This window comes from Phaseolus vulgaris, chromosome 8, assembly GCF_000499845.2.
Source record: "Phaseolus vulgaris cultivar G19833 chromosome 8, P. vulgaris v2.0, whole genome shotgun sequence".
Taxonomy (NCBI): Eukaryota; Viridiplantae; Streptophyta; class Magnoliopsida; order Fabales; family Fabaceae; genus Phaseolus; species Phaseolus vulgaris.
In genome coordinates this window covers 47,194,144-47,209,390 of record NC_023752.2, presented here as the reverse complement: position 1 = coordinate 47,209,390, position 15,247 = coordinate 47,194,144, and the positions used below count along the sequence as shown (strand labels likewise).

General features: G+C 29.2%; 1 protein-coding gene across 2 annotated transcripts; it reads left to right on the top strand.

The window, feature by feature from the left end:
* Positions 1 to 12,911: 12,911 nt before the first annotated feature.
* On the top strand, positions 12,912 to 15,038 carry LOC137826370 (uncharacterized). 2 transcript variants are annotated; one of them, XM_068632312.1, is made up of 3 exons: positions 12,912 to 13,443; positions 14,095 to 14,669; positions 14,811 to 15,038. In XM_068632312.1, the coding sequence occupies exons 1-3, from the start codon at positions 13,066 to 13,068 to the stop codon at positions 14,827 to 14,829; spliced, it is 972 nt and encodes a 323-aa protein (XP_068488413.1). In that variant the 5' UTR covers positions 12,912 to 13,065; the 3' UTR covers positions 14,830 to 15,038. The 2 variants fall into 2 exon arrangements, with proteins under 2 accessions (XP_068488413.1, XP_068488414.1); XM_068632313.1 differs by lacking the exon at positions 14,811 to 15,038 and having other exon boundaries at positions 14,095 to 14,772.
* Positions 15,039 to 15,247: the final 209 nt, after the last annotated feature.

Sequence of the window (15,247 nt, the reverse complement as noted above, 5' to 3'; positions counted from 1 at the left end):
TAATCAAAGCATACAAAACTCATGTTAAAGCGGACATTAGGAGGAGGAGTGTTCTTTTGCTGGCGAGAGTCAAGAGGATAGAGATTATGTGTGTGTTTGTGGTGAACCTTGTGTGAAGTTATTTGTAAAGGGCCTCTAAAAAGCCTAATTTATGGTAGTTGTTTTTGTTTTGGATGTGAGTTATGTTTATCCCCTACGACTTACGTCATGTGTGGGTTTTTCTTTGTTGTCTTGGGTTTGTTTCTATATTACTCTTGGACTATAGCAGGTTGTTTTTTGGGTGCTTGAGACAGGTAGGGGTGTGTGGTTTTTATTTTTTCTACTTTCTTTTTTGTATAGGAGTTGGGTCACCCTTTGATTCAGTCTTAGAGGTTTTTAATAGCTAACCCCTTGCTTTAGAAAATGGATAAACCAATACAAGAAAAAACATGTTGAAAAAGAAAGCTTACCTTACACAATATATTTGTTCGATAAAACGCTTACCATTAAACTAAAAGTTAGAGTGTAACTCTTTCTACTTAAGAGTGTAGTAGTGCAAGTGTCACGATTTGATTATGACTTGGTCCACCTATCTTGCGTCACAAGACAATTGATGTCACCTATTACAACCACAACTATTCTTTGCATGTTCCTTCTTTTCTTAATCTTCTTCATGTGTAGTTGTGGTTGGAGCTTTTTGACATGCTTCTTATTGATATTTGTACACATTTTTCCTAAATTAAAAACCCTTTTTACCTATGAATTCCATTACAGTTAGGAACTTCTCAAGCTCTCAAAATGTCGTGGAGCAAGAAGTGTTAATAGATCTTAGCACACACCATATATACGTTTGTTTCATTGGTATAAAGGGCTCGTACCTTACTCCAAAGTTATGCATATATCTCATAGGGATGGAAAATAGGTTTGAGTGAAGTGTGAATAGTGGATTTAATTGTCAGAAAACTAGGCCAAGTTCAAGAGGGGTGAATTCAACTTTGAAAACTTTTTCGAAACATAAGAAGAATTAGAATGAATCACTTACTGAATTAATTGATTAATGTAAACCTGCACAAAAATATGTAAACTTGACACAAAAATTAACAGATTAAAAACTGAATTGCAACAAGAACAACTTATATTCAAATTTAGAATTAAAAAGAGAGAGAGAGAAAAAAGATTACACAATAACTTTTATATTAGTCCATTCTTAAAGAAGAGCTACATCTAGTTAGTTTGTTAAACAAGTCAAGTTAAAAACAATTGTTTACAAAAACAAGATACACCAAGAAAACACTTTTTAACCCTACAAAAGTGTTCTTTAACCCATGTAACACCATGTTACTGAACCACAACTGGAAATCATATCTAGTAAAGGAAAAACACCACCAAGCAAAACTAAACAAAGGAACAATATCACCTAATTACAATAAGATCAAACTTAATTTCAAAATCTCAGGTAAAGAACCTCTTAACCGAAGAGATTGATCTCAAGAAAACCAAAAGAAAGCTCTAAGAAAACATTTTACATTTCAAGACTTCAGATAAGAACAATTTAATGGATTAAATTATCTTTTAACCAATTAAAATTATCATCTAACCACAAAAATTTCTAACAAAAATAAATAAGTTTTCTTAAGTATTTAGGAAGATCATCATAATCACCAAGAGATAAGACATATAAATCATAAAAGAAGACAACACACACTATACAAAACTAAGTCTCCAACACTCAAAGCTTCTTTTGTCTTTGCAAGTGGAATCCTCATATATAGATAACAACATCAACAACTTCAACATTAATAACACTACAAAGTTGAACATTAATCTTTACCCATTGTTCCCGATGTTGTATAGGAACGAATTCAATAATGGTAGTAATATGAGATTTGTAAGTTCAAGTGGAATAGCTAGACTCTTTTATCTTCTCCATACTAACAATATAGTTAGAAAATATGGGAGAATTTGTTCTGAAGGTTGATGAGGTGATGGGAGATATCTTTTTTTTTTTTGGAAAGATTTAAGAAGAAAAAAAAACTAAGGAGGGGATGAACAATGAAAGTAAATATGGGAGAAAGGATTAGCAAGAAAAATTCTTTAGAGATAGTGAGTATACTAGGCTAAAACAATTTTGTAAGGGACTCCAAATACCATGTTAAACTCCAAAAAGAGAGAGAAACATTATGAAATTGTATGTTTCTGAGACAACATAGATGTTTTATTTATATTAAAAAAGAAAAAGAAAATAGAGAAGATTGATATCTTCTAATAATTAAGATATGATATGAAAATAAATAAATAAAATTTTTATAACCCATATATAATTTAGATATTCGTAATTATATAAGATGAATTCTTATTATAAAAATAGGTCTGATTATATATAATCGATTTTTTATTTCAATAATTATCATCAGAATTGAATTGAATAGGGTGTTGTTAAGCATTAAAGTTTGTCCTCTATGTCTACAACATCTGGAAACTTTCTAGCCTTGTTTCTGTTATGTGAGATATCGTTCAAGGTATGGACAAACTGTGGTAAGTGGGTAGGTATTCAATTTGTCCAACACTACAATTTAATGGCACATTTTTTGCAGTTTCACTTTTTTCACCTAAATTAAAAACAAAATCTAGTGTGAAAAGGTCTATGGATTGCAATATTTTGGAGTATTTGGGAGCATAAGAGTAATGTAGTTTTTAAAAGAAGGGAAGGTAGATGGAGAGGTGATTTTTTATATGGCTGAATTGAAATCTTGAACTTGGATGAAAAATAAACTTCCTAAGTTTAGTTACTCTTTCTTTTTCCTTATTAATGCTTGAAAAGTATTTAGTGAAATCACTTAAGAAGGGGTGGTTCAATACGGGTTGGGGTGGTGGAAATGTTCTAGTGAGTACAGGATTGTTGACCCTGCAATATCAAAACCCTTGTAGATGTCTAAATTGAAATAGGTTGTTCAATAACTGTCAAGATTCATATAGTTAAGTTCATGTTTGTGAAACCTACATGGGGGGAAACATTTATCTATTTAAACTTGGTTGTATATGTAAAGTTGGGAAAGGTGTTAGCTCATTTTGCAGGAAACAAAGCAAGGAATAACATCTGGAGGGAAGATGTATGTACTGGGGGAACCAAAGAAGGACTATAGTAGCCGGAAGAATTGCCTCTGATGGTTGTATTAATATGAGAATTTTTAGAACCATGAGAGGAGGGGTTGTGTGAATCTTTGTTGGAATTTCCATAGCACTAAGTCCAGCTCTTTAGGAGTGTCTGTTATAGGATTTTAAGTGATTTGATTTGTCTTTGATGTGTTATATCTATGAACAACATATATCTTTTTTGGTTGCCTACTGTGTGAGGTGGTGTGGATATAAGATTAAATTTTTTGGGTCGATGTTAATATTAATATAGGTGATAATGATCTTTATAATTTTTTAGATTATATATATATATATATATATATATATAATCTGTTTTATGTAACAGAGTTAAAGATATTTCTAAAATACCTTATATTTATTTATTTATTATTTTTTTTTGATAAAAATGAGAAAATAGTGAGTGAAAGAAGAAGTAACATGATAATACTCTTAAATGAAGGAGAGGTATGTATAATTATGACAAAATTTAAGGGAATGTTTTGTAATTAGCTTTAATTATAAAGAAAGAAACGGATGAAGGAGTCTTTGGTGGCAGCAAATGAAATGAAAACACATTAGGAAGCATTTTAGGTTTGCTTTTGCAATACACTTATAATGGTCCTAACTACTAAACCAAAGTGGGGGGGTTTAAACAAATCTCCCTATCAGAATTTAAAGGGAAGAAGAATGCAAGTAAGTGCTGTCGGTGGTCCCTTACGAACCCAATTAAACTGGAAATTAATATTGTAAGCAACGTGTCAAAATTTGACTTACCAAGCTCCATCACCGCCTACCTATTCCCTTACCCACCTTGCTTCTTCAATTGGTTACATATAATAGCTACTATTCTTGTTTCTCACGCTCACTATAATTTATGTTACTATACTTCAAAACATTCATAATCTTTAGAAAGGAAGGTACTTAATGTAATTATAAATCTTTTTTTTAATTTATTAATACATTTTTTAGAATGAATTTCCAATGAAATATTTGAATATTAAATGGTAAAATACTTCATAAATGTGATGAAATTATCCAATATCAAAATAGATAATATTTTAGATGTTTTCTTTATCAGCAAATATTTTTTTACTAAATTAGTTACATGATGAAAGAAATATATATTAATGTCATGCTTTCTCACACTTGTTCTAGGTATCTTTAAATCAAATTAAAATTTCATCTATACGTATTTGATATATTTTTATTTTAAATCGTTGTCTTTTTGAAATAAATTCGCATTTTATTAATGTTTGTACAAAAATGTTTAGAAAAATACACTAACTTTATCTTATGTGTATTTTTTTTATCAGTAAGAAAAAATAAATAAATATGAACCATTTTAGAGATGGTTCAATCCTTATACACCTTGGACCAGAACCCACAAATATTCCAAACAAAAACAACAATCCTTCACAAATAGCAGAAAAATCACCTACCCAACCAAAGACAAATCACTTCTTTTTAATTAAAATCATGCAAACCAAAAGATCTAAGATACCAATCTTAAAATGGAAAACAAGTTGAAGAAACTTTGGAAATAATTCTAGACCAAACCTTGAAGAGAATCAAAGAGAAAATTTCAAAATGATGGATACTCATCCCTTATCTTATTATCTTATCTTATGTATGTGTATATTTGTAGTGCAATGTGATATTTAAGTCATTGAATATTGGAAATCCAAACATTAGACAGGTAAGCATTGTCCTAACCAAGTTATATGGCTCTAGACTGTAAATAAGTGGTTTTGTTTTTGTAAAATTTAAAGTGTAAGGTATTTTATAAATAATATTTTAGGTAGAATTGTATGCAGTAGAGAATATTATAGGTTGATAAAAAAAAAGATAATAATATGAAGAAGGTTATATTAAAAATATCTAAGAATATGTGCTTAAGCATGATTGTTTTGTATATCCAATTAAGTAGGGCATTAAGAAGAAGAAAGTGAAAAAGTGTGTGGAGGGACATTGTGGGTAAAGTTGATGAGGGGGCCCAAGTTCTTCCCTCCATTGTGTTCACTCTATGAGTCAATGACATGGTCCTACAAAAAGGTTCCCATCGTACTCAAAAAATATTTGGTTGTTCCTTTTAGTTATTTTCATCGAATCCCACATGAATTATCAGACTCTGCTCTTATCCGCACGAGGAAACCGCATCTTTAGTTACCGTGGATCAACCCAAAAACACACCTACCCCTTCTGACCAAACAACGTTAATTTGGATCTCCTTCATGTTTTATTTTTCACACTCCAGAATGAAACCTCTGCTTCATCTTCTTTAGAATGCCATCTTATTAGATAAATTAATTATGTCTACATGGATCCTTCGTATTTATTTAATTCACCTCGCCTCAATCTTTCAGCCTATGCTCCCTTTAATGGAAAAAAAAAATAGATTACTTACACATAAATATGATAAAGATAGAAGTTAGAAGCTAGAATCTAGCATTGTAAAAAATCTACCTTAATTTTAGAAGTGAATATCAAACTTGATTCATAAATAAAAAGTCCTTAAATGATTGATTTGATAGATAACCGGAAATTTTTGGCCTGGAGTCAATTCATATAAGAAATTAAACCTCACTTTAGAAGAGCAACATGGTTGAATATGATGTCCCGTTCTACGAAAACCCATGAGCACTGGTCTTAGGCAAACAAATTGTAGCAGTACAACCTGTGTGCATTCATAATTAATCCATCTACGTTGTTTGGTTGGTAATGGTCCCCTATTCCCCACTGTCCCAACTGCCCCGAAAGAGATGAAGAAGAAGAAGAATCAATCGCACACACATCACACTGTACTTTGACAAGAGAATAAAACAAATAATACTAACGGTATTATATCTTTGCACTAAACAACGCCCCTTGTGGTCATCATTTAGTTAGCCACTAAACATGATCGTTTCAATTAAACGCGTTTCCTTCTTATGTTACCATGCTACACACCCTCACACATAATCTGGAACCCACCACTCCATTACTACTACTTCTCCAATACACCTTCTCACAAATACCATAATATATGAAACCACATATTTGGTGGTATTATCGCAGATGATATTGATAAGTAAAACACAAACACAAACTAGGATAAATAATATCAAATTAAGAGATAGACTTTAAATTTAACTTAACCTTTTTGAATGAATGGTTGTTTTTTAGATGTATGGTTGACTACAAAATATATTCATTTAAGTTATAAATTATTAATGTTTTTTGTTAGTAATTCAGGTACAATATATGGCTAAAAAGACGTGATCTGGTGGTCCAGAATGGAGTGAAAGATGTTGGTACTACAATCATCTTTACAAAATTGAGTTTGAACATTATTCTTTTGGATTAGTTAAGTGGAAGTTGTGTTTTTAGGAGGTTCAACATATTTATGGTGTTAATATGATTGTATTTTGTATACACATCTTTTGTAGTTTAGGTTGTTTGTACTATAGAATATATATGTATTGTATAAAATTGTGGGACAGTTAAATATATCTAAAATAAAACTTCTTGGCAGTTGGTTTTTGATGAAGTTATTAGTGGAGCAGAGCTTTTGAGAAACTTTTCTGATGATGTTAGTTTTGGAACACAAGAATATGTAGTCATCTTGGATCATGTAGGTTTGGTTAGAGACCGTCTTTGTTTTGTAATAAGATTGGAACATCCCTCAAGTGTTCCATATTATTTTATTTATTTTTTGTCAATAAAAAAATTAACTTCTAAAATCAGATTTACACTCACTTATATATCATGAAATATCTTTATCTCTAATCGATTTGAGATCACCAATAATTCATATCATATTCATATTTTTTTTTCATTTGTTTATTTTCTCTTAAGAATAATATACAATTCCATTCCAATTATACTACTTTCATTTTTATATATTCAAATGCTACGACTACTCTAATGTGTAAGGAAAGCTTCCTTCTTCCTTTTCTCCTAAAACCAAACATAGTGGAATTAATAATTTATTTAACTGGTGTGGGTTCAAAGGACTATTTTGTTTGCTCTAGTAGTAGATTACGAAACACACAGGTATAAGCAACGTCATCATTTCTTAATCTTCTTTTAAATTCTCGTAAATCTAACCAAAACATGTAATTATTTCTTTGAAATAAGTTTAAACAAATACAAGTACTCTAAATTTATATGCAATTAGGAAAATAATAAAACATTTGCTGAAAGTATGTTTATCTACAAATCTCACATTAATTATTACTGGATTTCTGGTCTACTGATGATATATTTAAAATAAAATTTATCGATGGAATGTAACTATTTAAAAAAATTATCTAATAATAATACGATTATTGTTTGTGCTAACATTTTTTTATTTGAATTCAACACAATCTTTTTATATGAAATATGCTTTTTTATCAACAATAAATAATAAAATTATATGAAACATTTTAAGTCTTTCAACTCATACATATATAAAAAAAATATCTTAATATATATGTATATATATATATTAATAAATAGTCCTGCAAAAATTGCTTGCATCCAGTGCAAAGATAAAACTCATAAAAACACTAAAACAAAAAACAAAAAACATTGGAACGTACACACTTTTCTAGATCGGAAACATTTCAATTTATCAATTACAAACAAATCATTAAATAAAAAATAATTTTAAAAATAAAAAAATTATTATTATTATATTAACTATACTATTTTTATTAATTAATATTATTTTAAAAATTAAAAAATTATTAATATCTAAAATAATTTATATTATCAATAAAAAATTTAAATTAATTTTTAAATAAATATTTAATTAACTATAAGATTTTATCAAAAAAAATTAAAATTGACAGTTAAAATTTTGATAATTATGTATCAATTCACTAATTATATATCAATTTAAAAATTTAAAAATTATTTTAAATACTAATAATTTTGAAGTCTATAAAATATTATTTAATTTAATTAATATTATAATTATTTATTTATTTTGTCTCTATTTAATAATTTTTTAATAGTGAAAAGTTGTATAAGATTTTAATGACTTTTTAATAGTGAAAAGTCCTATAAGATTGTACATGAAAGTTTTTTGATCCTGTTAAGTTGATATATCTCATAACTAACACAGTCAAGTCCTAACATTCCATCTGCTGTAGAAGTGCAGCAGTATTTAGAACTATTGTTGGTTATTGGTTGTTGTTTGGTCTGACTTCAAATTGTATGCACTCACGTGTCATTCTTTGCACCGTATTCACCTTCATGCCTATTTGCTTGTTTCTTTTTGTTCCTTTGGGTGAATGTTGTGCTTCTGTATCCTTGCTTATCTATCTTTCTTATGGTTCTGTTGAGTCATTATGCATTCCACATGTGTTCTGTGTTCTGCCTACATGCACACAAATCCTTTCTTTCTCCATCTGCATGTGAAGGTTAGTTATGCAGCCCCTACCCAGTTTTGCTCACCAAGTCAAAACATTGAGTTGTGTCACACAACAAATTTGTTCATCATCTACTTTTCAATTCTAAAAAATAACCATCTACATTTACTTATATACTTACATCTATGTGTGGTCAATTTTTTTAAAGGTTAAAAAATTATAATTGCATAGACATAAAATTGTCCAATGATTATTACAAAGAAGAATTGGTTAAATGTGAACAAATGTTTTTTAGATGATTGAGATTTAAGAAGATTGTTTTTGTTTTTATATGTTTAATTACTTCTTACTTTTTAAATTTAAAAATATCAATTATTATTATAATAATTACATAAATGAAGGCTGAAGTGGTTGTAGAGGCACTAAGTTTTCACGTAATTTTAGGTTACAATTTTTAAATGGGTATAATGAATGCAAATTCAATCTGAAATGCAAATTTAACAAAAAAAATATCATAAAATTGATATAAAAATTAAATCTAATAAAAAATACACTTAAAAATATTTTCGTACAAATAATTGTAATTATATATATATATATACTACAACAAGAAAATCATCAAATATAAACCAATTTTTAAAAACCAAAATAATTAGTTACAATAGTAACTAAATTAGAAACCATTTTAGAAATTAAAAAAAAATTGATTTTTAAATTGGTTTCTATCATTGTTAAATAGTTTCTAAATTGGTATCTACCAAGATTTTAACTACCAATTATTTAGTTTCTAAATTTGATAGCAAAAACTTTGGTTGCTAATTAGATACCAATTTAAAAATCATTTAACAATAATAGAAACTAATTTAGAACCAAAAATTTATTTAGTTCCTAAAATGGTCTCTAATTTAGTCATTATAACAACTAATTATTTTTTGTGTTTAAAATTGGTTTCTTTTTCATGATTTTCTTGTAGTGATATATATATATATATATATATATATATATATATTAAAATAATTAATATTTTTATTCATTATTAATTTAATCTGGTGGTAAAATTTTTAATCAGTCTGAACTATTTTTTTTAATTGAATATTAATTTAACATTAGTGATTTTTGATTTTTTTTTCTTGTAAAATAAATTAAAGTTATGCAAAAGTATAAAATTATATTAAAATTTTAATCATTCTTTAAATCTATGCAATTTTATTGAATGTTATTACAAAGAAAATTTTAAGAATTAACGACTTCTTATTTCTTGATTTTGAATTTACGTGATATGTGACCTTTGAATTTTAGGTCCACATAGCTAACCAAAAATCTGAAGCAATTTAATAGAATGAACCATTTAACTTTGTTTTTTTTAGGTTATTATCTTTGAATAGAATTTAAAACATGGGAAGGAGGTGCATAATTTATTATGCATTCTCTCATAGGAAAAAAAATTGAAAGAATGAAGGATTGAATTGTATTTTAGAAAATTTTGGCAGATTTTCATGAGTATAATTTGAGTGTATGGACATCAAACAAACTAAGTACAAAGCTTCTTCCTCGTAAATTAATGCAGTTATTATTATTATTATTTTTTGGAATGAATGAAATAGATTAAACTTGAAACATTTTAGAAAAGTTTTAACACAAGGAATGAAAGAAATTATTCAAGATGTTTTTATACTGATTTGTCGTTAATTAAAAATTACGTCTAATTCTCAATAAACTGATTGAGTTTCACTATGCAGACTAACATTGTAAGATACAACACGAGTATTATTTCAGTTGTAACCACTCTTGGCTAAACTATATTGGTATTGTTTTGGAACGTAGTTACTTCTAGTTAACATGTTGAGTACTCTTTCGGAACGTAGCTACTTCTGACTAATAATCTGAGTATTATTTCACTATTGGCTAAGACAAACAATGTCTAAAGAGTGATCACAAAGATCATAAAGATACTCACTAGAGAGGGGTTTGTTCTTTGATGTATACAATGCTACAGAAATTAGTGTCTTGTACAAACATAAGCTTTTTGCATTGTGAGTATAGCAACAATATCTCCTTTTTTAATGAGATCTTCTATATATACCTTGAAAGGAAAATAGTTGTTGTACATCCCATATAATTGTTATGTGGAACTTCTATATGAAACAACTTCTTCTATATGAAGTTTCAAGATGTATTAAATGCTCTTGACTTATCATGAAAAGCGCATAACTTCTTTAGCAACACTCCTAAAGTATGATAAAGTTTTTCAGGTTTGGGTAGGGTTTAACATAGCTAGTTAACTTTGAAACACTAACATCTTGTCGTCTTCAAGTAATTGTTGACAAGACATTGCAATATCTTTTTGAAAGATTGAAAAAACTTGTAAATATAAAACAATCATTATTAAAAAGTGATATCTGTATCGTGTGTTCAAACAACAACTTATTTAACTAAGTATATTTATTTGCATAAGTTATTAAAACAACAACTTATTTGACCAAGTATATTTAGTTATTAAACGATACATATTCACAACACTTATATCCATAAGAAACATATTTTAATGATACTTGAATTTGTCTAACCTTACTGCATGTCTCTAACATGTCTAATATGTTAGATTTCAACATTTGCGTGATTTGATATAACATTAAATTATGTTTTATACTATTTGAGTATACAACCAAAATCAAACATAAAATATGTTTCACATAAATACAACCAAAATCAACATAGATAAAGTAATCTCTTAATTTTTTAATTTTATAGTGTTTAAAAAAACGGAAGTTTTCATCATATTCAAGTTTTCATAAAGAATTTATTCTCTCTGTTATTATTATTGATACAAAGTCCTCTTTAATGCTTTATTAAATCTTATGTGAAAAATTAATAAAAAATATCATAAAATATAAAATTTAAAGCTAATAAAATATTCACTTATTTTTTTTTGGTTGCAAATAATTTATATATATATATATATATATTAAAATAATTAGTATTTCCATTCATGTTTAATTTAAACCGATTTCAAAATTTTAATAACTCTAACCTTTTTATTCGAATTGCAATAAAGTTAATTTTAATTGAATATTAATTTAACATTAATAATTTTAATTTTTTTCTTTATAAAATAAATTAAACTTGTATAGAGGTATAACACTATATTAAAATTTTAATTATTTGTAATTTTATAAAAGGTTATTATCAAAAGAAAATTTTCAAAATTAACATTTTTTTGGTTTCGATTTTACATAATTTGAAGTTGAAATTTTACGTCATAGAACAAACTTGAAGTCAATTTTTAACATTTCAAGGAACTAATTAAGTTTTTAAGTAATTTAATATTACAATTTTCGAATTGGTTAGTGTAATAAATCATTTAACTTTGTTATTTTGAAGTCAATATCTTGAATTTAAAATTTGGGAAGGAGATGTGCAGTTGATTTATTTCATTAGATAGACATAATGGATTTCTTTAATGCGAATTCTCTTAATTATGCACTATGAAAATTAAATTCAATAAAAAAGTGACACATAACTAATCCAAAAGAAATTTATATATTTTTCTAATTTTATAATTAATTACTTCATAATTAATTATCTTTCAATTTTAATTAATATTTCTCCTTATTAAAACTAAATCCATGATATTTTTGAAATTTATTGTATTACTTAATTTTTTTATCAATTAAATCTACTAAATTAAGCATTAGGATAATAATGGATTTACCTGTGTCTTCATATTCAGGCATATTTTATTGAAAAAACATTAACCAATTTAAAAAAAAAATTAAATACATGTTTTAACTATTTTATTTTTTCAAATTTTAAACAAAAATTATATAAAATATTTTTTAAAATAACTTAAATAAAAATTAATATCATATTTTAAATGTAAATATATATTCAAATAAAAATCTCTTAAAATATGTTTAATTTATAATTTTAAATAAAAAAAACATAAACCAATAAAACTAAATACTTTTACACTGAATCACTTAATAATAAAAAAAATACTAAATAAAAATCATTAGCAATGGATCAGAGACCATGAAACTCCTTTAACGAATTATTACTTAGAAATATTCATTAAAGACAAATGCATATGAAATAAGATTTATATTTTGTGGACATATATTATATTTTCTTTACATATTTTTATAAATATTGAGGCTTGTAATACTAGTCTTAATAAATAAATATAAAGGAAAAGCTTAAATAAGAATTTGGAAGCAGTAGATGAATTTGTGATAAAATATTTTTACAGGGGTGAGGATTAAATTGGAAAAGAAAGAGTGTGCAGAGAGGAGAGGAAGTGGTGATTTATTTAAAATATAGGTTAAAAATGATGAGAATAATTTTGAAAAAGTAGTGAATTTGTCTGGCCATTGCAGTGTCCTCTCTTTGTGTTGTGATAATTATGTTGAGTAGATGATATTTGATTTTAAAAAACCTGGAGTGTGTTTGGATTTTGATTTTTACCTGTGTTGGACTGTGGGCATTTAAAGAATGAAAATGGCACATTACCAATCATCCTTTCCCCTCTGCAGGAAACACCCATCATTGCCCCCAACCCAACCCTGCAATCCTTTTCACCCTTACAAACCCATTCATTCTTCTCTATTCTTCTTCAATGGAGGTTCCATTCTCAATGGAGGCGTGTCCTTCGTCCAACGGGAACACGGTGGGCGGGTTCTACGCGGTGGTGAGCAGGGGCATGGAGGAGCTGGAGCGGACGCTGGTGTCCAACAACAACGCTATCTCCCTCTCCTTCCTCCAGCGCCTCCTCTCTCTCCTCCGATCCTTCCACACGCACCTCACGCTGCTAGTCCACAGCCTCCACCTCCCGCTCGGCGACAAGTGGCTCGACGAGTACATGGACGAAACCTCCAAGCTCTGGGAAACCTCTCACCTCCTCAAAAACGCCCTCTCCAACTTCGAACCCTTCTACTCCGCCGGCTTCTCCCTCGCCTCCTCCCTCCACGACTCCCTCCCCCACCTCTCCCCACAGGTCCCCTCTCTTTCTCAATTCACCTTCAGCGCGCTTACTTTCCGTAATTCCTTCCAATTTCACATTCAAACCCCAGTTTTTAACTTCCCAAACTCTCTTTAGGGTCTATTATCAATTGGGTCATATTCAAACATCCACTTACTTCTTAATCTAAATAAAAGAAACTACCTTTGTACTACTTCATCACCACCACCACAATTTTACCAGCAGTATTAAGATTACTTCTTTTGATCATGCAAAGCCTTTGTAACTCTGACAGCATCACTTGTATTTGTCTGTTTTTCTTTTTACAATTGGTGCGGAGTATTCACTCATTTTGCTAATTATAATCTCCTCCATGTGATCAAACATGATTAATCATCATTTTTAGTGAGTTCTTTCCTTTTTAATCATGTTTTTTTATGTAGTTATAATCTTCGCTAGAACTTTTCTTTCAATTATACTTTTTTTTAAGTATATCCGTAAGAGACCACTGATCCTATTTGTATAATATGAAGAATTGTACGAAAACTACAACTGTAATTTGGAAATTGTGATTAAGCATTAGTGAAGGTTGTATTTTGATTTAAAATTTTGGAATTTTGATGGTAGAAGGTGCATGAGATTTTTGTGGGGTTCAAATTGGAGGTTTGATTTATGTGGTGTTTACAGGTAGTGAGGGCAATATCTGGGTGTAGAAGGGAGGCTCTGGGGTTGGAGGAGCAGAACCGTTCTTTGATGGAGACGAGGATCCAGACGTTGTGTTTGCGTTTGGACGAGAGAGTGGCCGTGGAGTCGAGGCTGAACGGTTTCAACGGTTTCAGGGGAGTTCTGTATGCAATGAGGAATGTGAGTTCGATGTTGCTAATGATCTTGTTGCATGGGTTGGTGTATTGTTGGCCGGAGACGTCGGAGTTGGTGGTGGGAGGGTGCGAGGGGGGGCGGTTGTTTCTAGGGTCAGCAGTGATGGTATCAGCGGCGAGGGTACGGCAGAGGGTGGCGGCGGAGATGGGCAGTGCGGGGTCGGGAATATTGTTGTACGAGTTCAGGAGGGCAAGGGTGGCGGTGGAGGAGCTGAGAGGGCAGTTGGAGAGGGAGGAGGGTGGTGTTATGGAGAGAGTGGAGAGTGTTAGAATGTGTTTTGGGGTCCTCAAATCTGGCATTGAGAACATCATTTGCCAGCTTGATGATTTCTTTGATGAGATTGTCGAGGGTAGGAAGAAGCTTTTGGATTTTTGCAGCCATAGGTAAAAATGTTATATACTGCTAAACATTCTCATTTCTTGTTTACGAGGTTAAAGAGGGGCATGTGCTTCAAAAATTAAACCACTTCTTTTTCTTTCTTCTTCACTTCTTCACTTCTTCACTTCTTTACTTTTTAATTTCAGGCCAACAAATCAAACATAACATCATTTCTTTCACTCCCTCTAAACTCCATTATCCTTCTCCATTCTCCATTCTCCATTCATCAAATCATCAAAACCAGAGGTTCAACCTCAGAGACACACGTATCCACCTGTAGCACTCTTATTTTGCACTCCAATTAAGCTTCCAAAGATTAATTATAAAACAAAAAAACTTTTAAGAACATTAAATGAATAAGTTAAAGTTGTGTTTGTTGGATTCAATAAAAAAAAAAAAAAACTTTTTACCTCTGGGTATCTATTACTGAACAATTGATGTTAACTTAGTTTACTGAGTATCTTCCACTCAACAATTCATCCATACCTATAATTTTACTTTGGCTAACATTGGTTGGATTTCGTTTTATCGCTATATCTTATAAAAAGCGATTATTCCTCTTATGAAGATTGATATTTTCTAA

Excerpts from the sequence above, each read along its gene's own strand:
- LOC137826370 (XM_068632312.1), top strand. The coding sequence starts at position 13,066 with ATGGAGGTTCCATTCTCAATGGAGGCGTGTCCTTCGTCCAACGGGAAC. Across the intron at positions 13,444-14,094 it reads TCCCCCACCTCTCCCCACAG|GTAGTGAGGGCAATATCTGG; the intron begins GTCCCCTCTCTT and ends TGGTGTTTACAG.